This window comes from Dipodomys spectabilis, unplaced genomic scaffold, assembly GCF_019054845.1.
Source record: "Dipodomys spectabilis isolate Male_0828 unplaced genomic scaffold, ASM1905484v1 ptg000108l, whole genome shotgun sequence".
NCBI classification, from domain to species: domain Eukaryota; kingdom Metazoa; phylum Chordata; class Mammalia; order Rodentia; family Heteromyidae; genus Dipodomys; species Dipodomys spectabilis.
The window spans coordinates 13,214,242-13,237,687 of record NW_024870785.1 but is presented as its reverse complement, the minus strand read 5'-3'; the positions used below and the strand labels follow the sequence as shown (position 1 = coordinate 13,237,687).

Sequence of the window (23,446 nt, the reverse complement as noted above, 5' to 3'; positions counted from 1 at the left end):
ATAGCTTAACTGGTACCCAAAGGAATGACTACAGGAACTAAGTCCTCAACCTAGTAGCAAGTCAGAGAATATACTTTAATTCAATAGCTACTGTATCAAGAACTATGCTATCCAAACATGAATAAAAGTATGTAATGAATGTTGCATAATGGCAAAATATTTTAAGATTTCAAACTGGGCCAGGTGTTTTAAATTGTAAAACTCATTGAGAGACCATCATAGCTTTTTATTCTAAAAGCACAGCTTCCTGGTTTAGTTTCAAAAACCTTAATGGTATTATTATTTACTGAGCTGTTAATATATATAAGGGTTTGTGCTAAATGCTATATAAAATGAATCTCAATTCTTTGATATCCCTGTGAAGTTGACTTTATTACTCCTATTTTATAGTTGAGGAAATTGAGGATTATGAAGGTTAAATGATTCATTCAAGATCACATAGTTGGCAGATGATGGGTCTAGGCTAAATGATAAACTACATGACTAGCCACACTTAAATATGATGTATGAATATGTACCTTTTTTTCCTGACAGGGGCTTGAATTCAGGGCCTTGTGTTCACCTGGCTTGCTTGCTCATGCCTGGCACTTTTTAGCCATGTCTTTAACCTGGCTGTTTGCTTGTTAATTGGAGATGGAGTTTCACTTTTTTGCCCAGGCTTGCTTGGAACCTCGATCCCTGAGTAGCTAGGGTGATAGGCAAGAGCCACCGGTACTTTTGTAAAAAATGGAAGTATTGCTTTAGTTCAATTCTCAAAGATGATCTCCAATCCCCTTGTTCTCTAAGACTATTTCAGGGGTTTGGGAGTGAGCACTGCTATCATTACAATTAAAGACACTATAATTGTTGAGTAAACTGCTGCTGATGCCCTAGTGTGGATGAAGACAGGCACAAATCTATACTAATCATTTATCTAATAGTTACCTGCCATGTTCTCACAGGAAAAAAATTCCCATTATACTCTGAAGTATTAAAATGTATGAAACATTGATTTACATATTAAGTACCAATTGATGTTATTAATTGTATTAATTCTATCCATTGGTATGTGTCTTTTAAAATATTCTGTATGATGATATGGGTAGTGTATATAAAGCACTTCAAGAATGATGGTTTTCTTGAGGGAAAGCACTTGTGTAATTGAAGTGAGAGCCAAACTGTCTGACTTGTGTTAATTGAACACAACTTTTACTTGAAAGGATGACTGACTAACCCATGGTGTGTTTATTTGTATACTTATTTATTTTACTGTTACCACAGTTAATGTCACTTAAGTCACAACTTATCCCAAAGTCTTAATAAGTCAAGAGTCAGATCATAGCTTAGCTGGGTCCTCTGCTTCAGGACCTTACAAAACTGCATCTAAGATGTCAATAATATTGCATCTCCTATAAAGCTCTATAGGGAAAGTATCTGCTTCCAAGTTCACATGGCTGTTGGTGGTATTTAGTTCCTTTAAAGGTTATCAACCTAAGGGTCTCTTTAGGTACTGGTGCCTCACTTCTATAATCCTTGTTAGTCCTAGGATCACCATTCAAAGCTAGCCCAAGCCGGAAAGTCTACATGAATCTTATCTCCAATTAACCACCAAAAGGCAGATGTGGAACTGTGACTCAAATGGTAGAGTACTAGCCTTGAGTGAAAAAAACACAAGCCCCAGGACTGGCACAAAAACAAAAACCAATTAAGATTCTCAGTATCTTGTTGGGTCTGGCTCACTGATTCCCAGCACAGCTTTGTCTTGTCAAAGCTAGCAAGGAAAGTCCTTAGCAAGGTGTCATTACACTTTTAGGCAACATACCCATGTGCACAAGGTCTTTTGTATATTGTGTCATCTTTGCTAGATTCTGTCTCTTAGAAGCAAGACAGAGATTATACCTGTGCTCAGAGCAAGAGGATCACAGGATATGCATATTAGAAAGTGCGATCATAGAGGCCACTTCTTTAGAAAAGTCTGTCTGCTACATGCACTTAACTTAGTCTTGAAGTTGGCTAATACTTCCTCAAAATGAAACACTGCACCTGCCACTTCAAGGAAAACAACAAATACTGGTATCACTGCAAATGATAAAATCTGAACTTCAATAAAGAAAAAAAAAAATCAGAATTTTTTTTCATCTTTTCTGATCCTAGAAGCTTCCCAGTATTTCAAGACTTTTCTGATGGGTATTAATAAATATGGTTTTTTTGATACTGTAGAATGAATATTTGAAATAATCTGAAATGATTCAATGAAACCAAATTTTACAAATAGTGTTTATACTACAAAAAATATATGAGTAAAAGATTCATTTAAAGTATAAGATGATTGTAATTGAATGAAACAGCATACAAAAAGTTCACATATAAAGTTTCAGGTTTCATACTGAAATAAACCTTTAAGAAAGTACTAACTGGTGAGTTTTGGCATAGGATCAAAGTAATATTTGTACAGTTGTTTTACAATTCTACCAATACACTTCTTGATTACGTATTATCATGAGGCCAAATATTCTTCATCAACTAAAATGTATCCTTGCATATTGAAAGCATAGCAGGTCATAGGCTAATCATAGCTTTTGATTAAGGTAAACAATTAAAGAAATACTCAAAAATGTAAAATAATGCCACTCTTATGTGTTTGCCAGCCATTTTTCATAATGTTATTATGTTGATCTGTAATGGGTTTATTGTTATTTTAAATAAATTAATAAATGCATATTTAAATTTTTTCTCTGTTTTAATTTCTAGTATGGTAAATATCAATAACTAACATAAACCTTTGAGTTTAATAATTTTTAAATGTATAAAAGGATCTTGAAACCAAAAAGTTAGGATACTTAGAGAAATGGTAATAATATGAAAAGTATAGAAATCTATTGAGTTTCTACCTTGGATCCTCTAAAAAGCAGAATTTTATTTATATTTTTAAAAAAAATATACAATAAATGGTCCTGAAGTAACAGTAAAAAGCTACTCAGAATATAAAGCTTTTTTGATGAGTTGAAATCAAATTAACTTACTGGCTCTCTCATATTTGTCATAAGCTGTTGGTTGGTGTTTAGAGGGAAGAAACTACAGAGACATAACTAATGTAACTAGGTAAAAATTTTTATAACACTGGACTTGGGAGCAGAGATAACAAAACAAAGTATGGTGCTAAAAAGTTAAAAAAAAAAAAAAACTAGAGCCTTTTAGGACTCAGAATGTTTTATTTCTGCAGGTATAGTTTTAAATCAAAGTACCTCAATTGGTGGTTCCTAATCCTGGGGTCCTTTAGGAAAAGAGCAGTCTTTCCCCTTTGTTTGGATGGAGTGTCAAAATTATATATTTTTAATAAAGCTTAGTGATCTACTATGCAAAGTTTCAAATGATGTATTAAGAAATGAATTGACAATCCTATTTACAAGACTATCCCCCTAAATTTTGGAAGCCACTAGTTTTAATAAATTACAATGAATAATTTTACATTTTATATCCTGTTCTCTATGTGTATGTATGTTTTGTGTTTTTATGGATTATCTTTGTATTAACACCTCTTACAGGTAGAGGTGGAATGTAATGCCATTATTATCACTTATAACATCAGTATGACATAGCTAAAGGTCATGGTCTTTATAATTACTCGTATCTGATGCTCATTTTAAGTCTAGTCTTAGTTTACTGGTTCATAAAATGGGATAATGCTAAGTATTAGTACTGTTTGATAACTGTTGATATAATGCATTTACTGTGAAGAGCAAGTGCATTTAACATACATAATTGTGGCTAGTTATTTCAATTTGAAGTATGAATAACTTGAAGTAGAGACGTGACTTGTCCAAGGTTATGTAGTTTATAAAAGTGTGTCTTCTAAATTTCTGTAAAGTACTTCTTTTACTATTATTACATATGTTATATTATTACATATGCTGTTATATTTAATTATTTAACATATTGAATATGTGCTCTTCTCAGATTTTAAAAATGCTCTAGTGGAGCATTATTTTAGCAAAGTATTTGTTTTACAATGGGTTGCTTGCTTTCTAGAATTATAGTAGTTAATTAATCAGAACTGTTTTACAGGAGAGTGTTTTAGCAATATTAACTTTATTATCGTTCTGTTAACTATTTTGGAAAATACAAGTGAATATTTTCCATTTGTAAGGTGCACGTACTTAGATAAAGTATTTACCTTGAAGTTAGATTGGGTTTGATTACACCTGAGTCATATGGTGTGACTGATTTTTTTTTTTTAATTGAGATCTTTTAGACCTTAGTGTATAATGTGGTTTGGGTTATAACAGTAACTTGGTTCCATAACTTCTTAACAATCTCATGTCAACTGAGAAGTTGTTAACAAAACAAAATTCTTGAAACTTAATTATCCTTCAGCTTATAAACATATAACAAAACCATTTAATACATATTGTTAAAGTAAGGAAAGTTGAAAATGCAGGAGAGTACATCGATCAGGACCCTGTTTGTTATATGTAATAATATACATTTATCATCTTCACTGAGTATTCTGCTTGGAACATGTCATTGGAACATTTTCCAAAACTTGATTCATGGATGCGTGATAGTCTAAATTTTAACTATTTCTCTGTTCGACCCATAGATTGTAGGTATTTTGCTATGATGAATAATTCTCCATAAACTTCATTTCCTTGTGAGTTCTTCAAAGTGGAATAACTGGATCAAATAAGCCTTTTAGAGACTTTGGAAGCTACTGCTGAAATTTTTAGACAGCTCATCCTAGAATATCACCTATATACTTTGCCAGCAGTGAATGTCATCATTTTATTATTTATTTATTTATTTAGATCATGGGGCCTGACCTCTGGGCTTGGGCGCTGTCCCTCAGCTCTTCAGCTCAAGGCTAGCACTTTCCTACTTGAGCAACAGAGCCACATCTAGATTTTTTTTGGGGGGTGAGATCTGCTCGTGGGGCCTGAACTCTAGGCCTGGGCACTGTCCCTCAGCTCTTCAGCTCAATGCTAGTGCTCTACCACTTGAGCCACAGCGTCACTTCCGGCTTTTTTCTTTTTGCTTATGTGGTGCTGAAGAATCGAACCCAGGGCCTCATGCATGCAAGGCAAGCGCTCTACCACTGAGCCACCTTCCCAACCCTAGATTTTTTGAGTAGTTTATTGGAGGTAAGAGTCTCATGGGGACTTTTCTGCCCAGGCTGGCTTCGAACCACAGTCATTATATCTCAGCCTCCTGAGTAGCTAGGCTTACAGGCATGAGCCACTGGTGCCCAGCTACCATTGTTAAACTTGGTTTATTATGTATCATAGTCTAACTCACTGAGAGATTTTACTGTACACAATAGTTATTCTTTATAAAAAATATTGGGAAGTATTTTGTCTATTTATACTTAATGTATAAGTATTGGAACATATATCTCCAAATTATATTGACCACACTTTTTGTAGTTATGCCAAATATGTGTATTCTCACATAAGAATTCACACTGCTTTTTTTTTTTTTTTTGGTTGGTCATGGGGCTTGAACTCTGGGCCTGGTTGCAGTCTCTCAGCTCTTCAGCTCAAGGCTAGTACTTTACCACTTGAGCTATAGCATCACTTCCGCTTTTTCTGCTTATGTGGTGCTAAGGAATCTAATCCAAGGCCTCATGCATGCAAGGCAAGCACTCTACCACTGAGCCACCTTCCTAGCCTTTCACATTGCTTTATATATAATTTTTGCCCCTTTAGCCCTTCCTTTAGCTTGGGATACCTTGATTGCTGGTGAAAACATTGAGATTCCTTTTGAATCCAATCCTGAGACTAGACCACTGGCTCAGATCATTCCTATAAATAGCTACTGTTTTAAACCCTATCTGCCTGGCATTCTTAATTTTTCACCCTATTGGCCAGGTTACTATTGTATTTGTCATATGAGATGGGAGCATTTCTGGCCTAGCACATCTTCCTGTGGGCTGACTGGAAGAATAAGGGGCTCTCTCTTCTCTTTCTGACCTGATAGCTTATAAATTTCTCCAAGATGGTTCCAAAATTCATAACAGTTGATACAGTCATCCTAAATGCTTATGTACAATAGTACAGATTGATTCCAAATTGCCCCAACATTTTGGATATGGGATTTTTAAAGGTGTAGAGGCATTTATATTTATGGCAAAGTGTTTTCTACTTTTCTCCAGAGGAGAGTACTTTTGCCTAGAGGATTTGCTGGATTCCATTATTTGCTTCATGTTAATATTGCATCTTTAGAATAGTTCAGTGTGTCAGATAAAGTTGAACGTAAATTTGTTCCCCAAATTAGGTAGCTAAATAGTTTTAGTTTGTTAGTTAGAAATAAGCCAGTGCTATTAGCTTGCTTTCTTTTTTGGTAGATGATAATTTTGGCAAGTCAGTGATTCCCCTTGTGTTTTTGGAGATTATATTTTGGAGATTATATGGTATACAATTTTTTATGTTTCAAAGTTTATGAAACAAAGTAACTAACTGTTGAATAAATGCAATGTTCTTCCTTTAAAATATTTTAACAGGGCTATTTAACAAAGTCATCCCGAGTTGTATCTAGTAATTCTTCTGAGTTACTGTTTGACTTGACCCAGGATACAGAATTACCACAGTACCAAGGGATACCAACAATTTCTGTAGCAGGTTGGTTTTAGTATTTTTTTTCCTTAAAATAAAAACAAATTTGTTGAGTATGCATATGGCATTGATTTTCTGTTTTGAGTCCTTTGCATGTGAAAGGTTTCATGGATTATATGGTTGGGTGCTAATAGTTTTTGAATGCCTTTTTTGAGTGATTTTTTAAATAAAATCTTGGTTAAACCATATTGAACTCATTCCTCTTTGGAACAAACTTTGAAAACAACCTTAAAATAATTTGTATGAGGTAAAGAAATACTTTAAGTACTCTTTAAAATATGAGTTTCAATAGTTACTAGTGTGAAAAAGTGTATGGTTATAGTTGATTTCTTGGTTAGGTTAGTATCCTTCTCTTCCAGTCAGTAATTCCAATGCAGTAATTAAATATGATTTTTAAAGTGTTATTGCAAAGTGGCTTCAACAAAGAGTGATATGTACATAGTGGGCACTCAATAAATACCCTTTGAAGAGATAATATAATTTATCTATTGAAGAAGATTTAAAGTTTTTTTATTGTGTTCTGAAACATAGTATTTCAATAACAAGATATAAAGTAATTTTAGCTGGGCGATGCTGGCTCACGCCTGTAATCCTAGCTACTCAGGAGGCTGAGATCTGAGGATCACAGTTCAAAGCCAGCCCAGGCAGGAACATCCCTGAAACTTTTTATCTCCAATAAAACACTAGAAAACCAGAAGTGGCGCTGTGGCTCAAATGGTAGAGTGCTAGCCTTGAGCTGAAGAGCACAGGGACAGCGCCCAAGCCCAGAGTTCAAGCCCCACGACCAAGAAAAAAGAAGTTTTGTCTTACTGAAAATTCCCTGTAATCAGGATAGTTTATTCTAGTACAGTAGCAATTCAGATGTATCTAAAAGATTTGGCTAAACAGCAGGTGTGTGTGTGTGTGTGTGTGTGTGTGTGTGTGTGTGTGTGTGTGTGTGTGTGTGTGTGTGTGTGTGTGTGTGTGTGTGTGTGTGTGTACAATATTAAATAGGTCAATGTGGAAAGTTTACCAGGCTCCTGTCAAGTTTCGTTTTTTTTTTTTTAATTTTCATAGTGGCACACTAGTGCCTAATACTTTGATACTTCTCTGAGGGTCATTTATGTAACTATTTTACTACTTCCTTAATAAAGCAAGTATAATCAAAGCAAACAGGAAGAAATCTGGTTTACAAAACACATAGACTTTATTCAGATAATGAGTCTGTATCCTTGAGACTTTGGATTTAAACACAAATAATGATTCCTACTGTTCCTCTAGGTTTTCCACCACAGGGAGTGAAGCTTTAAACAGTAAGATAAGTTGGAAGATGGATGGTTTGAGCCTTTGTTATTAGGTTATTTTTATTCTTTTATCGAGTCTCATATTATTAAGAATGGAAATACTCATTTTCCCTGAATAGTGGATTAATACTCCATACCTGGAACTATCCCATTGGAGACATAATTTTAATTCTTGCTTTTTACTTTATTAAATAAGGTTTTTTTAATTTGCAGATAATTTAAATAGAATGTGGAAAAACATAAGATTTAAAGGACTTGAAATACTGATGGTTGTGATCTATGATCATTATGAAATAATGCTAGTTAGCATGATTAATAGATTGCTGTCTGTGGAGATTATGGAACTCTGGAAAAGATTCAGTCTGAGTTTGATCTTGAATGAGAGTAAGATTTTTTTTCTGCCAGAAATAGAACTTCTTTGGCTGGGAAGGTGGCTCAGTGGTAGAGCGCTTGCCTTGCATGCATGAGGCCCTGGGTTCGATTCCTCAGGACCACATAAGCAGAAAAAAAAAAGCCAGAAGTGGCATTGTGGCTCAAGTGGTAGAGTGCTAGCCTTCATCTGAAGAGCTAAGGGACAGTGCCCAGGCCCAGAGTTCAGGCCCCACGACCAGATTCCCCCCAAAAAAGAAATAGAACTGCTTGAAGTAGAACAGTACAAGCTCAATAGAACAGAGATGTTAAAGGGTTAGAATTTAAAACAGAATTTAATGTTGAGATTTTTTTAATGTTTTTTTCTATCAAACTGATTTTTTTTTTTTTTACCATTCAGCTTGTTATATTCAGTTGCTTAATTAAAAGTACCATTGGATTTTCAACTAACTTAAGCATCTCACCAGAATACTTAGGTGATTCAGAGAATTTTTTCCATGTATTTGTGGTATATCTATCTGAAATCGAGTACATTGAAAATGGGGGGAAATTATTTTTATGTTTTTTCAAAAGATAACCCATTACTAGTGTGATGTTCTTATTTTTCTGTATGTTTGTTCTTAGATTGGAACGATCTTTCCCTTTAAACGAAGATGTAAAAATCAGTGTAAAAATGATAGTGCTTTCTATATTCCAGATATTTTCTTGGTGTGCTTAAATATATTATCTTGTTTATCTTTAAAACAGCTCTAGAAAATAAAATCTTATAATTTACTGTATAAGGGAAACTGAGGCCCAGAAGAATTAAATAAACTAAGAATACCTAACTAGAGTGACAGAAGCTAGATTTGATTTTATGTTGTCTGGCCTAAAAGCCTAGAATGTTTCAAATATTCACTATTTCTATTTTTATTATATGGTTGAAATTATTAAAATACAATGTGTAGACCAGGTGCCAGTGGCTCATGCCTGTAATCATACCTTTTCAGAGGTTGAGATCTAAGGATCGAGATTCAAAGCCAGAGCAGGTAGCAAAGTCAATTAATTAATTAATTGGAAACTCCAATTAACCACCCAAAAAAAAGGAAGTGTAGCTGTGGCTCAAGTGGTAGAGTACTAGCATTGAGTATAAAAGCTCAGGGACAGCTCCCAGGCCCTGAGTGCAAGCTCCAGGACCAGCACAAGAAAAATAATGTAAAATGCTGTTTTGTAATGTTCAAAGTACATTATGTGATATTTAAAAAATAATAACTTTGCCTGGCCTGGTTGTTGCCTAAATACCCCCCTTCAGCTAATGCTGTAAGTAAGGCTAAAATCCTTTAGCCTTAAGGTAATGGTTTTTAAATGGAAAAGCATTTTTAGGAAAGAAATTTCTATTCAAACACAAATGTATGTCAAAGTCTAAAATAAAATGGAAAAATTTCCCTGTTAAACATACCCAATATGTTTCATAAAATCAACCTCTAAACTGTGAGGAACATATATAAAAACCCCTATACACTATTTCTAATATTTGTCTTTCTTACGAATGAGCAGAATGTTATTCAAGGTAAGTTGTTTCCTTTTGGTACAAAGCAACAAGCATGTAATACTCTGCAAAGCTGTCTGAGTAGACTTCTCTTCAATTTGTTAGGTAAGAAAAGGACTAACAATATATGAGAAATTGAATAGAAAAATATTTTAAGGGTCTCTAACTTCTTGAAACAAAGATTATATTGCCATTTTATTTTTTGCTGCTTTGCATATTGAAGCACTGAGTATCTAAAGATAAATAATTTGTAGGAATTTTATTCAGATACACTCTTAAAGTTTTTGTTCCTTGGCTTATATTGAGCTGTCTGTTTTTAGATTTTTTTTTTTCTTTTTGTGAGCCATGGGCCTGAACACTGGGCCTGGGCGCTGTCCCTCAGCTCTTCAGCTTAAGGCTGGCGCTCTACCACTTGAACCACAGCGCCACTTCCAGCTTTTTCTGCTTATGTGGTGCTGAGGAATCAAACCCAGGGTCTCATGCATGCAAGGCAAGTACTCTACCACTGGGCCACCTTCCCAACCACTGTTTTTAGATTTTTATTTGAAACATTTAGAACATTCTTGCATAGAATGATTGTTTTGCAGATATCAGTATTTGAATCCATGTAGCCTACACTAAATGTTTGTGTTGTTTATACTATATGAGTATATATCATTGAGTTTTTATTATTGTTATTTCTGTGATTTAACTCATTTATATTCTGTGTAATTTAGGTCAGACTATTTTACTGAGTTATAATCAGTTTCATCAAGTATCTTAAAATATTCCCACTGCACTATTTAAATCATTCCAGGTATGAATGAAAATTTGTTTTTATCAAAACGTCCTTCTGCTTCTGAAGTGAACAGTGTAAATCCAAAAAAGCCCAAGCCTGGTGAAAGTGTTTCTGTAACAGATTCCTCAGCTGTATTCCCTGTAGTTAAATCTCCTTCACTGATGTCTCCCCAAGCTATGCCATCAAAAGGTAACTATGGATTCTAGCATAGATTGGGAAATTGTAAATATGAAGTTTTCTTAGAGCTTGATTTTCTTTTTTTTTTTTTTAAGAGGAGTCTTGGTACTGGGGTTTGAAGTCAAGGCTTCTCACTTGCTAGGCAGGTACTCTACCACAGAACCAAACCTGTATCCCTTTTTTATTCTCTTTTTGTTGTCACTGAGGGTATAACTTCAGGCCCTCATACTTGATGGGTGGTTGGCATGATACCACTTAGCTATGCCCTGTTTTTTTACTGATATTGTTAGGATAGGGTCTTGCTTCTACAGCTCAGATACAAACTTGAGCCTCATTCTGCCTACATTTAATCTTCCTGACCACCACCTAAGATCACAGGTATGAGATACTGTATCCAGAGTCTCCAATAGGTAGGTAGATTTTGCTGAACTTTTCTGCCTAGGAATGATCCTCCCAATGTCAGCCTTCCTTACAGATTGAGATGACAGATGTGTGCCATAGCACCCATCTATGAGTTGGGAATAGATTTCTCAAATTTCTGTCTGGGCTGGCGTAAACCATGATACTTCCATTCTCAGCCTTCCAAGTAGCTAGAATTGCAGATGTGAGATACTGGTGGCTGGCTGTACTGGTTATTTTGAGAAGTTTTCCATTTCTGCCCAGGTTCATGCCTAGACTGTATTCTATTTCACATTTCCTTTTGGGGCTGCAATAACAGGTATATGCCACTGTGCTCTTGAGATACAGTGAACTTTTTTGCCTGGACTGGCCTAAAATGTTGATCCACCTAATTTCAGCATCCCACATAGCTGGACTTGTGTGGTAGTACATATCACCCTACCTGCCTGTTGGTTGGGAACTTTGTTTTGGTTAGCCTTGAACCTTGATCCTCCTGAGGAAGGTAATACGTTTTGAATCATAAGTATTCTGAATTTATTTTAGGTGAAAATACTTCATCAAATCAATCTAAAGATGGAACGCCTTTTCCACGAGCTTGTCCAAAGTGCAATATTCATTTCAATCTTCTGGATCCTATGAAAAATCACATGCAGGTAAACCTTTTCAAATTTTAGTTTTTTTTTTAAAGTTTAAAAATCATTGAAGGGTCTAGGAAGGTGGTTCAGTGGTAGAGCACTTGTCTCGCATGCATGAGGCCCTGGGTTCGATTCCTCAGCACCACATAAGCAGAAAAAAAGCTGGAAATGGTGCTGTGGCTCAAGTGGTAGAGTGCTAGCCTTGAGCTGAAGAGCTGAGGGACAGCCCCCAGGCCCAGAGTTCAGGCCCCACGACCGGACCTCCCCCCCCCCCAAAAAAATATATACATATATATATATACTTGTTTTGATTTATGGCAAAATACTGTATTAATCATTATTTACTAAACTATACTGTCAGTTTAGAATATTTTACAGTTATAACAATTCATCTGAGGCCATGTGTCAGACTTAAAACTAAAACTTTACGTACATTATTTAATCTTTAGAAAGTTATTTGATAGTTTTTCCTATTGTTAGGCAGTTAGACATAACTGGCATTCTAAACATGTACTAATTTGAAAACCCAAGTTTCTACAAACACCTGATTTTCCTTCTTGAAAAATGTATGAGCTATTTTCTACAATATTATATAGAAAATTAAATACAAGTCTGTTATTCTTTTCAAGGTATGGAATTTTATATTCGTCATCCAGACCTAGTTTATTATTTATATAATTAATAATTATATATTTCTATTTTTGTACTTTTGTGGACAGTAAAGTTCAGAACTATAGGTTATTATTACCATTTTTTTTAGACATTTTTTTTTTTAATTGTGAAAATACCGTTCAGAGGGGTTACAATTACATGGGCAAGGTAATGAGTACATTTCTTAGCAAGCATTGTTGCCTCCTCCTTTGTTTCCCCTTTCTATCCCTTCCCATCTCCCTCACCTCCCATCCCTATTCCCCCCTCCCCTCTTCATTATTCCCATTTTTTAAAAAGATATGATTCTTAAATTGTGAATGACTTTTCTCTATAAAAGCTACCTCTTCAGGCCGGGTGCTGGTGGCTCACGCCTGTAATCCTAGCTACTCAGGAGGCTGAGATTTGAGGACCGCAGTTCAAAGCCAGCCCAGGCAGGAAAGACCGTGAGACTTCTATCTCCAGTAAAACACTAGAAAACCAGAAATAGTGCTGTAGCTCAAGTGGTAGAGCGCTCGCCTTGAGCTGAAGAGCTGAGGGACAGCGCCCAAGCCCAGAGTTCAAGCCCCATGACCCACAAAAAAAAAAAAAAAAAAAAGCTGTCTCTTCAAACATTTATATTTCTTTACAGTCAGTACTTTTAATTAAAAATTTCAAATTTGTGAGGCTGGGAAGGTGGCTCAGTGGTAGAGTGCTTGCCTTGCATGCATGAGGTCCTGGGCTCGATTCTTCAGCACCACATAAACAGAAAAGGCCGGAAGTGGCACTGTGGCTCAAGAGGTAAAAGCAGTAGCCTTGAGCAAAAGCAGCTCAGGGACAGCACCCAGACCCTGAATTCAAGCCCTACGACTGGCAAAAAAAAATTTTTAATTCAAATTTGTGACAAAAATTTTGAGCACTTTTTAATCTGTATCTGCTTCATGACAACATGTTTCTGTTGAAAGTTTTTTGTTGGAAATATTTGTATTTATAAGTTTTGCTTATATATGAGTGCTATCTTGTTGAATGGTTAGGATTTTGTTAGGTTATCTATTTTGTACAAGGTTCCTTTTAGGAAAAGCACAGGTTGGCAAAATAGTGTTAGTCTTCTAGCTAGGTTGTACAACTGCCGAATAGAAAGCTCCCTATGTGTGATTCATGAATCAGATTGCTTGTGTAGATTGCCTTTTCAGCTTCTCCTTACGAAATCAGGTCTGGGTTACTTTCTGCCATTGTCCTTCCTTCTTTCCCAGCTTTTGCAAGCAAAGGGTAGAGCTTTGTTGTCTGTCTTGTCTAGCTATGTATTTGCATATATGTATGTATCTATATTTATATCTTATTATATCTATTATCTATCTATCTATCATTTTGGGTCTCATATGTGCTGGGTAAGCATTTTAATACTGAGCTATGTTCTGCTCCCTTTCCTGCCATTTTTTAAGATTTATTACCATTGAGTCTTTTATCTCATGGGGCTTAAATTCAGGGCCTAGGCACTGTCTCTGAGCTCTTTTAGCTCAAGGCTCTACCACTTTGATCCACAGCAGTACTTCCTCAGGAATGAGGTACCAGTGCCTAGCTCATTAAGTCTTTGATTTCTCTGATCTGTTTACCAACTACATGCCTTTACCCTGATCTTGGCTACTTTTAAAGCCAGCCTGGGCTTATCTCTAATAAACTACTTACAAAACCTGGAGTGGTGCTGTGGCCCAAGTGGTAGAGCCCAAACCTTGAGTATGAAGAGGCTCAGGGACAACGCCGCCCAGGCCCTGAGTTCAAGCCCCAGGACCAGAAAAAAAAAAAAGGCTTATAGTCTTTCTTGTCCTGACTGGCATCAAACCACTGGATTCAAATCCATGATCCTCCTATCTCAACCACAGTAGCTAGTATTACAGGGGTGAGCTACCAGCACCAGGCTTGATACTTGTTTTTTGTTCCTTAAGATAATACATAGTATTTGAATTGTGTGTATTACCATATGCCCCACAACTTTTGGTAACTGTTTTTCTGAATATTTTACCAGATAGTTTTATATGGTCTGACCTTAGTTGTGAACACATAATCAATTTTTGCTATTTTATTTCTTTTTAAGTAAGAAAAGTATCTATTATTTTTTCATCTAGTATTGTTGTCCAGACATGATAAATGACTTTTTGGGACCAGATAAAACAGAAAACTCAAATACAGCAAATAAAGCTATGACTGCTGATTCAGAGAAAGGAAAATTGATCATGTTAGTTAATGACTTTTATTATGGAAAACATGAAGGAGATATCCAGGAAGAACAGAAGACTCATACAACCTTTAAATGCTTCAGTTGCTTGAAAGTTCTCAAAAATAATATTAGGTATGTTAATACTTTTTTTATTTCAATTTGAAAATTTAAATACTACAGGTATAAGTGTATCTTTATCTCGTATTTTTCTCTGCCACTCTAGACATGATCAGTTTTAACATTCTGCTAAGAACAAAAGCCAATTTTCTTTTTAAAAAGCCCTCTTGCCTTTTCTTGTGTATTGTAATTTGATTCCCGACTACTTATTTGTATTGCATTCACATAGCTTAAGAAAGAACAAACTTTATTTTAACTTTAGACAAAATGAACTAATTTTTTCTTTGAGCAATGATCTAGACATTTTTATATGTGTTTTTCATTTTTTAGCTATCTTTAAATATTATACTTTATATTACAAGAAGAAACATTTCTACAGAAGAGTCAAAATTGACCTCCTCCATACTACTTTTATTTAGTGATTAAGTCTTTAATTCATACATGTAAATTTTCAAAAATATATCTTATGAGGAAAAGTAATATTTTAGATATACCAGTTCTTTTTCTCTCTCTTTTTTTTTCCCCTGGGGCTTGAACTCTGGGCCTGGGCATTGTCCCTCAGCTCTTCAGCTCAAGGAGAGCCCTCTACCACTTGAGCCACAGCACCACTTCCAGTTTTTTGAGTGGTTTACTGGATATAAGAGTCTCACCGAACTTGCTGTGTGATGGCCTTGAGTGAAAAAGCTAAGGGAGCCGGGCGCTGGTGACTCACGCCTGTAATCCTAGCTACTCAGGAGGCTGAGATCTGAGGATCGCGGTTCAAAGCCAGCCCGGGCAGGAGAGACCGTGAGACTCCTATCTCCAATAAACCACCAGAAAACCGGAAGTGGCGCTGTAGCTCAAGTGGTAGAGCACTCGCCTTGAGCTGAAGAGCTGAGGGACAGTGCCCAGGCCCAGAGTTCAAGCCCCACAACCGACAAAAAAAAAAAAAAGAAAAAGCTAAGGGACATGAATGCCTAGGCCTGGGGTTCAAACCCTGGTACCAGCACACACAGAAAAATAGTTTAGTTTAGTTTTTTTGACAATCCTGGGGCTTGAACTCAAGGCCTAAGCCTGAGCATTTTTGCTCTACCACTTTGAGCCACAGCTCCACTTCTAGTTCTCTGGTGGTTACTTGGTGATGAATTAGAGATAAGAATTTCACAGCATTTCCTGCCTGGGCTGCCTTTGAACCATGATCCTTAGATCTCAGCCTCCTGAGTAGCTAAGATCACAGACATGAGCCACCAATGCCGGGCCAGACTTGTCTTCTTTGATTTTTAAAACTTTAACACCTTTCAAAGCTAGAGGTTTTACCCCCAATAGAATTTTCAAGATCATACATACACACAATTTTTTAAAACTTTGAGTTGATTTATATATTCTGGAAGATCGCTTCTTATATAAGTAACAAGAACAGAATAACAAGTTGTACTGAATGATATTTTTCCTTAATTGAATAATTTGACATTTATATTGGCAAGGTTGTTCTACTATTTTACTATAGAAGTTTTCAAGTATTCATACAAAATTTAAGTTTTATATTATACACTTAACATCTTGATTCTACCTGTAACATTTTACTATACTTGTTTTATCCTTCTTATTTTGGTGCCTGTACTGAGGCTGAACTTGGGCCTTGTGCTGTTGCTTTGGGTTTTTTTTGCTCAAGGCTGGCACTCTACCACTTAAGCTATAGCTCCGCTTCTAGCTATTTGGTGGTCAACTGGAAATGAATCGTCAGATTTGTCTTCTGTGGCTGGCTTCCTTACGCCGAATAGCATTCCTTAAATCTCAGCCTCCTGAGTAATTAGAATTATAGGAATGAATCCCTAGCTTCATATTTTATTGATTACTTCCATTCACACTAGCTGATTAGGTTCTTGCAGATTTTTTTTTTTTTATTTCCAAGTAAATCACTGTACTTCAGATACATGGGTGTGGTATGTTTTGTACAAAATAATTAGGAGATTAGCTCTAGATATTTACAACATCAGATTATTTGAAGATTTTAAGCAGACTGTGTTTGATAACATCTAGGAATTAAGCACTTTATATTATTTCATAAGTGTAATCTTAATGGTAAGTACCTTAGCTCCATGACCAAATAAGTTGAACACATTATATAATGTTTTGTCTTTAATTGGTGAAACACTAGGAAGGCTAATTGTTGTTTTTATAAAATGTTAAGGAATATATCAAGGTCTCTACTTCTGTCAATATATTATGATACAGTCTTTTTGTTTTATTTCCCTTTAATTGAAGGACAAAACCAGATTGATGTATAAATATAACTAAAAAAATATGTCCTTTTTGTCTTTCCCTCATTCTAAAATATTGGCTTGAGAAGTGTAAGCTATAGATAGGGGCTCATATAAAAATTGAGAACATTTCAACAGTTAGGGGATTTCTTCATATAGATATTTACCGAAGTGCATCAATTTATAAGTTGTGTGTTTTTTGGCTTATGATACTTTCCCTAAATGTAAATATTTTTCTCTATATGAATATTTTTCTAAGATTTCCTGTAGGTGTTTGCTAAGCTATAACATGTTAAAACCATAGAAGGAAGCCAGGTGCTGGTGGCTCACGCCTGTAATCCTAGCTACTCAGGAGGCTGAGATCTGAGGTTCAAAGCCAGCCCAGGCAAGAAAGTGTGTGAAACTTTTTTTTTCTTTTTTTTTGGTCAGTGGTGGGCCTTGAACGCTGGGCCTAAGTGCTGTCCCTCAGCTCTTCAGCTCAAGGCCAGTGCTCTACCACTTGAGCTACAGCGCCACTTCCAGTTTTCTGGTGGTTTATTGGAGATAAGAGTTTCACAGAGTTTCCTGCCCAGGCTGGCTTTGAACCGTGATCCTCAGATCTCAGCCTCCTGAGTAACTAGGATTTCAGGCGTGAGCCACCGGCGCCCAGCTCCGTGAAATTCTCATCTCCGATAAACCACCAGAAAACCGGAAGTGGCACTGTAGCTCAAGTGGTAGAGCACTAGCCTTGAGCTGAAGAGCTGAGTGATGGCCAGCACTAAGGCCCAGAGTGCAAGCCCCACACGACCGACCAAAAAAAAAAAAAGTAAGAAGAAAAGATAATTTCAAGAGGTAGTGTTGAAGAGGGGTTAAAACATAAGATATAGCCTTTTTGATGATTGTTACAGATTGTTGACGTTATATAGATTTTAAGATTATTTCCTTTAGTATTTCAAAGTGAGTAATTGTTAGAAGTTAACTCAGTCCACAAAATTACTGTTTTGATGGAGTAAATTTACTTTCAGATTCAGCAAAAAAAGCTTCAGCAAGCTGTTTTATGTAGGTATACACATTTATATTGCACTCTCTGCTGCTGAAGCTCATAGTTCTGCTTCTAGGAATCCTTTTAGGGAAACTGAAACAGCAGAATATAAAACTGAAAAATGGACATTGCATTCAAAGGGCACAGTCTGCACATTGTAATGAAGTCTGTACTAACAGTAAACTGGTATCATTACATAAAACAAAGGTTCATGTAATTGTAGACATTAAATTTGCTATTACATGCATTTAAAAACCAAGACACAAGTAAAAATACCAGTAATTTGTCTTTTAAGCATCTGGAATCTATTATGTATCTTCAAGGCCTTAAAAGATTTCTCCTAGGACGCTAGCTGCTTTTGGTTGTAGGGTTTCTTTTTTTTTTTTTTTGGTATTTATTTTAAAACATAAAAAATACTTTAGGAATGGAAAGACTACTGTTTTATCTAAAAACACATTTTAATCTGGAATAATGACTATGAGTTAGATAAAATTAGTGCTACTTCAGATTGCATTAATGAATTTTAAAACAAAGATGAAAAGATGCTTAAAGGAAACGATGGTTTTTCTGGATTGTTTATATTCTATATGTTGAAGAATTAGATACAAATACTTACTCCTAAGATTTTCTTTTTGTTTCTAAGTCTGAATGTTTGCACCTGTTGACGATCACTTACAGGTTTATGAACCACATGAAACACCACTTGGAACTTGAGAAGCAGAGCAGTGAGAGCTGGGAAAACCACACCACCTGCCAGCACTGCTACCGGCAGTTTCCCACACCCTTCCAGCTGCAGTGCCACATCGAGAGTACACACACTCCTCACGACTTTTCTAGTGAGTTGCAGTTGCATTTAAGTATTGGATATTAATTGATTTTGACAATACAAGCTATGAGCAAGCCTTAATTCTATTAAAATATAAGTACATTTTGAGAGATCAGATTTTTTAAAATTAAATTTTAATATCTATAAATATTGAAATAAAATTAGTTACTAAAATTAAAGTCTCTTGCAAATAAATGTATTATAGTAACTACCTTGACATAAGTTGTACATTGTGTGTAGGGACCTCAACCACAGTTTTAACTACAGTTGAAAACTGTGAAAACAGTGCCCTTCATTTAAACTTTAATAAGGAAAATAACAATAGTAGTAGCTGAAATCACAGATATTGAAGGCAATCAACTTTAGTTAAAATTGAATGGGGCATCAATGTCTCATGCTTGTAATCCTAGCTACTCAGAAGGCTGAGATCTGAGGATCAAGGTTCAAAACCAGCCTATATGAGGAGGTCCCTGGGATTCTTACCTCCATTTACTGCCAAAAGCCAGAAATAGAGGTGTAGTCCAAATAGTAAAGAACAGCCTTGAGCAAAAAAACCTAAGGGACAGTACCCAGCCCCCAAGTTTAAGCTCAATTGGCTGGTGCGTGCATGCACGTGTGTGCATGTGGGGACACACAATCAGACTGTACCTTGTTATAGCTACATGAATTCAGGCAAGTTACTTGCAACTTGATATATGGTAATGAAAATGCCTTCCTTAATTCCTGTAATTAAAATCAGCGTGAATAGTAAGTTAATGTAAGTTAATTCTTCAGAACACTGCTTGGCACTCAGTTAAAATATCACTATTATTTTAAAATATTTCTGTCTTAAAATGTTGTAATATTATTTTCCTTTTCAATTTTAGCCATTTGTAAAATCTGTGAATTATCATTTGAAACAGAACACGTTCTTTTACAACATATGAAGGACAATCATAAACCCGGTGAGATGCCATATATCTGCCAGGTACACACACATCTTAATCACTGTTTAAAAGATTTCAGCTTGTTAGGTTAGCAGTTGGTAGTTTTTGTTTGTTTTTCTGTAAAGAGTCAGATAGAAATTATTTTAGGTTTGAGAGTTTATGATAACCACATTTTATGCCATTGTGCTAGTAAGTAGCCATCAGCAAAAAAAAAAATGAATACGTGTTTTGTGTTATAAGAAAACGTATTTATGGACACTGATTTTTAATTTCATGTAATTTTTTATTTTTTATTTTTTTGCCGGTCATGGGGCCTGAACTCTGGGTCTGGGCGCTGTCCCTGAGCTCTTCAGCTCAAGGCTAGCGCTCTACCACTGGAGCCACAGCGCCACTTCCGGCTTTTTCTGTTTATGTGGTGCTGAGGAATCGAACCCAGGGCCTCATGCTTGCAAGGCATGGACTCTACCGCTGAGCTACCTTCCCAGCCCTCATGTAATTTTTATGTATCATGAAACATTTGTCTGTTTTAACCAGGTAAAACTGGTTGCTAAAATTAATATCTTTCTTGTAAATAATTTATTAGTGGAAATTACCATGGTATTATTACTCCTTCATTATATAATGGGAAGGCAGTGAACTGGCTCACTCTAGTAACTAGATTGAACAGCACTGCTGAAGAGACAAATAGGGACTTTCCACAAAGGGAAGAATATAATTAGAGGAGGAAAATGCAAAATTTTATTGGTTATTAGGAACTATCAAATGTTTTGAGACCATTTTTCCAGAACTTGGAGGAATTGAAAAGCAAGAGAAAGATAAATTGCGACTGCCATATCCTGGAAGCTATTTAGAATTTTAAAAAGAATACTGTTTTATGCAGTGGAAGAAAATCTTTTTTTTTTTTTTTTTCCCAGATAAAAGGTTCCATCTGGGCCCTGGTAGCTCACACCTGTAATCCTAGTACTCAGGAGGTTGAGATCTGAGACTCATGGTTCAAAGCCAGCTCAGATAGGAAAGTCCGTGAGACTCTTATCTCCAGTTCACCAGAATACTGGAAATGGCACTATGGCTCAGAGTGGTAGAGCACACTGTCCTTGAGTAAAAATGCTCAGGACAGTGCCCAGGCCCCAAGTTCAAACCCCATGACCAAACAAAAAGGAAAAAGAAAAAGGTTCCAAAATTCAATACTAGATGTGGGTGATTAATTTTTGAATTAATTAATTAATATTAATTTCTAAATGTAGGACCTAGTTACATTTGGGGATGCATTCCCAAAGCTTTTTTGTCTCTTGTAATTTTATTGGTCAGATTCTTGGGTTATACAGGCATCAGACCTGCATGAGTAGTATAGTACTCTTTTAAATATATGATCTGTTATTGTTACTATTTTGCACATCAGATAAAGGTTTTCAGATAAAACCAAACCTTTCTATTTCTAGGTTTGCAATTATAGATCATCATCATTTTCTGATGTAGAAACTCATTTTCGAACATCTCATGAAAACACTAAGAATTTACTTTGTCCATTTTGCCTCAAAGTTATCAAAATTGCAACACCCTATATGCATCATTATATGAAGCATCAGGTGAGATGTACTAATTTTTTATCTTGTGTCTTAGTGAAACAATTGTGCCTAAGGATAGTGATTATACATATTTTGCAAGGGAACAAAGTTGTACAAAAATATATTTGCAAATACATATTATGTTGAGTTACTTGTGAAAATTTCACTTTTTTTCCTTGCTTTCTAGTGAAGGCATGGCCAATAAGTTTCATTATTTATAAATAGGAATAGGAAGCCTAAAATTGTAAGAAAATAGAAAAGATAAATTGAATATCTAAAAGTTGGTTATTAGACAGGTACCAGTGGTTCATGTATATAATCCTAGCTACTCAGGAGGCTGAGATCTGAGGCTTGTGGTTCAAAGCCAGTCTAAGCAAGAAAATCTGTGACTCTTTTCTCTAATAAAAACTTCCAAAAAGCCAGAAGTGGAGTTGTGGCTCAAGTGGTAGAGCACTAGTTTTGAACAGAGAAGCTCAGGGACAGAGCCTAGGCTCTGCATTCAAGCCCCAAGACTGGTTATTTTTGGATCTAAGTAAATATAGGATTGATATCACTTAATCTCAAGAAATGAGAAAAAGGGCTGGGAAGGTGGCTCGGTGGTAGAGTGCTTGCCTTGCATGCATGAGGCCCTGGGGTCAATTCCTCAGCACCACATATGCAGAAAAAGCAGGAAATGGCACTGTGCCTCAAGTGGTAAAGCCTAGCCTTGAGTTGAAGAGCTAAGGGACAGCGCCAGGCCCAGAGTTTCGGCCCCACAACTGGCAAAAAAAAAAAAAAAAAAAAGTTGAAAAGATGGATTTGAAATGAAAAAAAAAATGGTTGAGGACTCATAATCTCATTTTCTTTTTTCTCTTCAAATACCGCCCCCCCCCCCCACACACACCAAATACTTTTCTAACCCTTGATTTCTAAGATGTGTTGTCATTATTGGTCCAAAGCGGTCTTTCATAGATACACAACTAAGGAAACAAAGTTGAATAGTCAGTGTATGAACTCTGTCAGGGAATTATATTTGTATCACAGCTTGTTTCTTGGATAATTGTTGCCAGTTGTGCTGTGAAATTTTGGGATTTCAGTGTTAGTGCTTATGTCCTTCCTTCTGATACTATATTTATTGGTTCTTTTCCTGAAGCAATTAAACTGTTGCTTTATTGAGATAAAAGATGTTAATTTTAATGTTAACATGTTAGTTAACTACATATTAATTAGTTAACATTAATCCTGCTTTTCAGTGCCAGAAAGAGCAACAGTATTGTCAAAATTGGAAGTCCACTGCATTCCTTACTCTGACTGTGTAATAACTAAAAAGCTTAGCACCGTTTAGATTAGATTGGCACACTAGTTTATTCACCTTTCCTAGGAAAGCTGTCACTTTCCAGTGTTAACTAAATCTTGAATTCAAGTTGTGGTTATTAATTGGAAAAATCAGAAAAGTATAATTTTCAAATAAATCTGGGATGACCTAAGTTGTGTCTGGGACACTACCACCCTTGAGAAGTTCTGTCAAGATCTTCCCAACAATGTTCCATCAGGTGTTAGTTGGGGTCCCACAAATTGTTACTGGTATAGAAGTCTTACTGAGACTTAACAAAATTAAACATTTTTGTTTGTTTTTAAAACAGGACTTCTCAGAACTTTTAATATGCTAATGGACATTGTAAATCTCCAAGCAAAAGATATAGTATGTATCATCTCCCAAACTTATTTGACCATTGGACCCTCTATTTGAAATTTTAATTTAAACATTTTTTGAGCAGCAGTTTGGGAAATACTATTCTTAATGCTCAATATTTTATCTTTGAACTTTAATTTTGAGAGTAAAGTATAAAGCAGTAATTCCCTAGATTCTTTACTAAGATATAAATATGAGAATAATGGTAACTGTGAATGAGACGTGTGAACCCAGTATGTGGGCTGTGTTATTTATAATCAAAAATCAAATATCTTTATATCCAGAGTTGTCTTGCCACAAGTGCCCAACTTTTTATTTCTGTTTGTTTGAAGTACCTGGTAGATAGGAAGACATCTGTAATAGGGGAAGGATCATCAAGCACCCTTCATTGTATTTACATTTTGTATAATTTTTTTTTTTTTTTTTTGGGGTCTGGTCGTGGGGCCTGAACTCTGGGCCTGGGCACTGTCCCTCAGCTCTT

At 35.7% G+C, this 23,446-nt stretch overlaps 1 protein-coding gene across 4 annotated transcripts in view; it reads left to right on the top strand.

Moving 5' to 3' along the window:
• Positions 1-23,446, top strand: part of Znf280d (zinc finger protein 280D) — a 77,429-nt gene that overhangs the window by 16,631 nt on the left and 37,352 nt on the right. For all 4 annotated transcript variants that reach the window (XM_042687516.1, XM_042687517.1, XM_042687519.1 and 1 more), the window contains exons 5-11: positions 6,476-6,593; positions 10,564-10,734; positions 11,665-11,774; positions 14,507-14,730; positions 18,655-18,812; positions 19,669-19,769; positions 21,168-21,314. In XM_042687516.1, the coding sequence (XP_042543450.1) occupies positions 6,476-6,593; positions 10,564-10,734; positions 11,665-11,774; positions 14,507-14,730; positions 18,655-18,812; positions 19,669-19,769; positions 21,168-21,314 (1,029 nt within the window). The remainder of the gene's footprint in view (positions 1-6,475; positions 6,594-10,563; positions 10,735-11,664; positions 11,775-14,506; positions 14,731-18,654; positions 18,813-19,668; positions 19,770-21,167; positions 21,315-23,446) is intronic.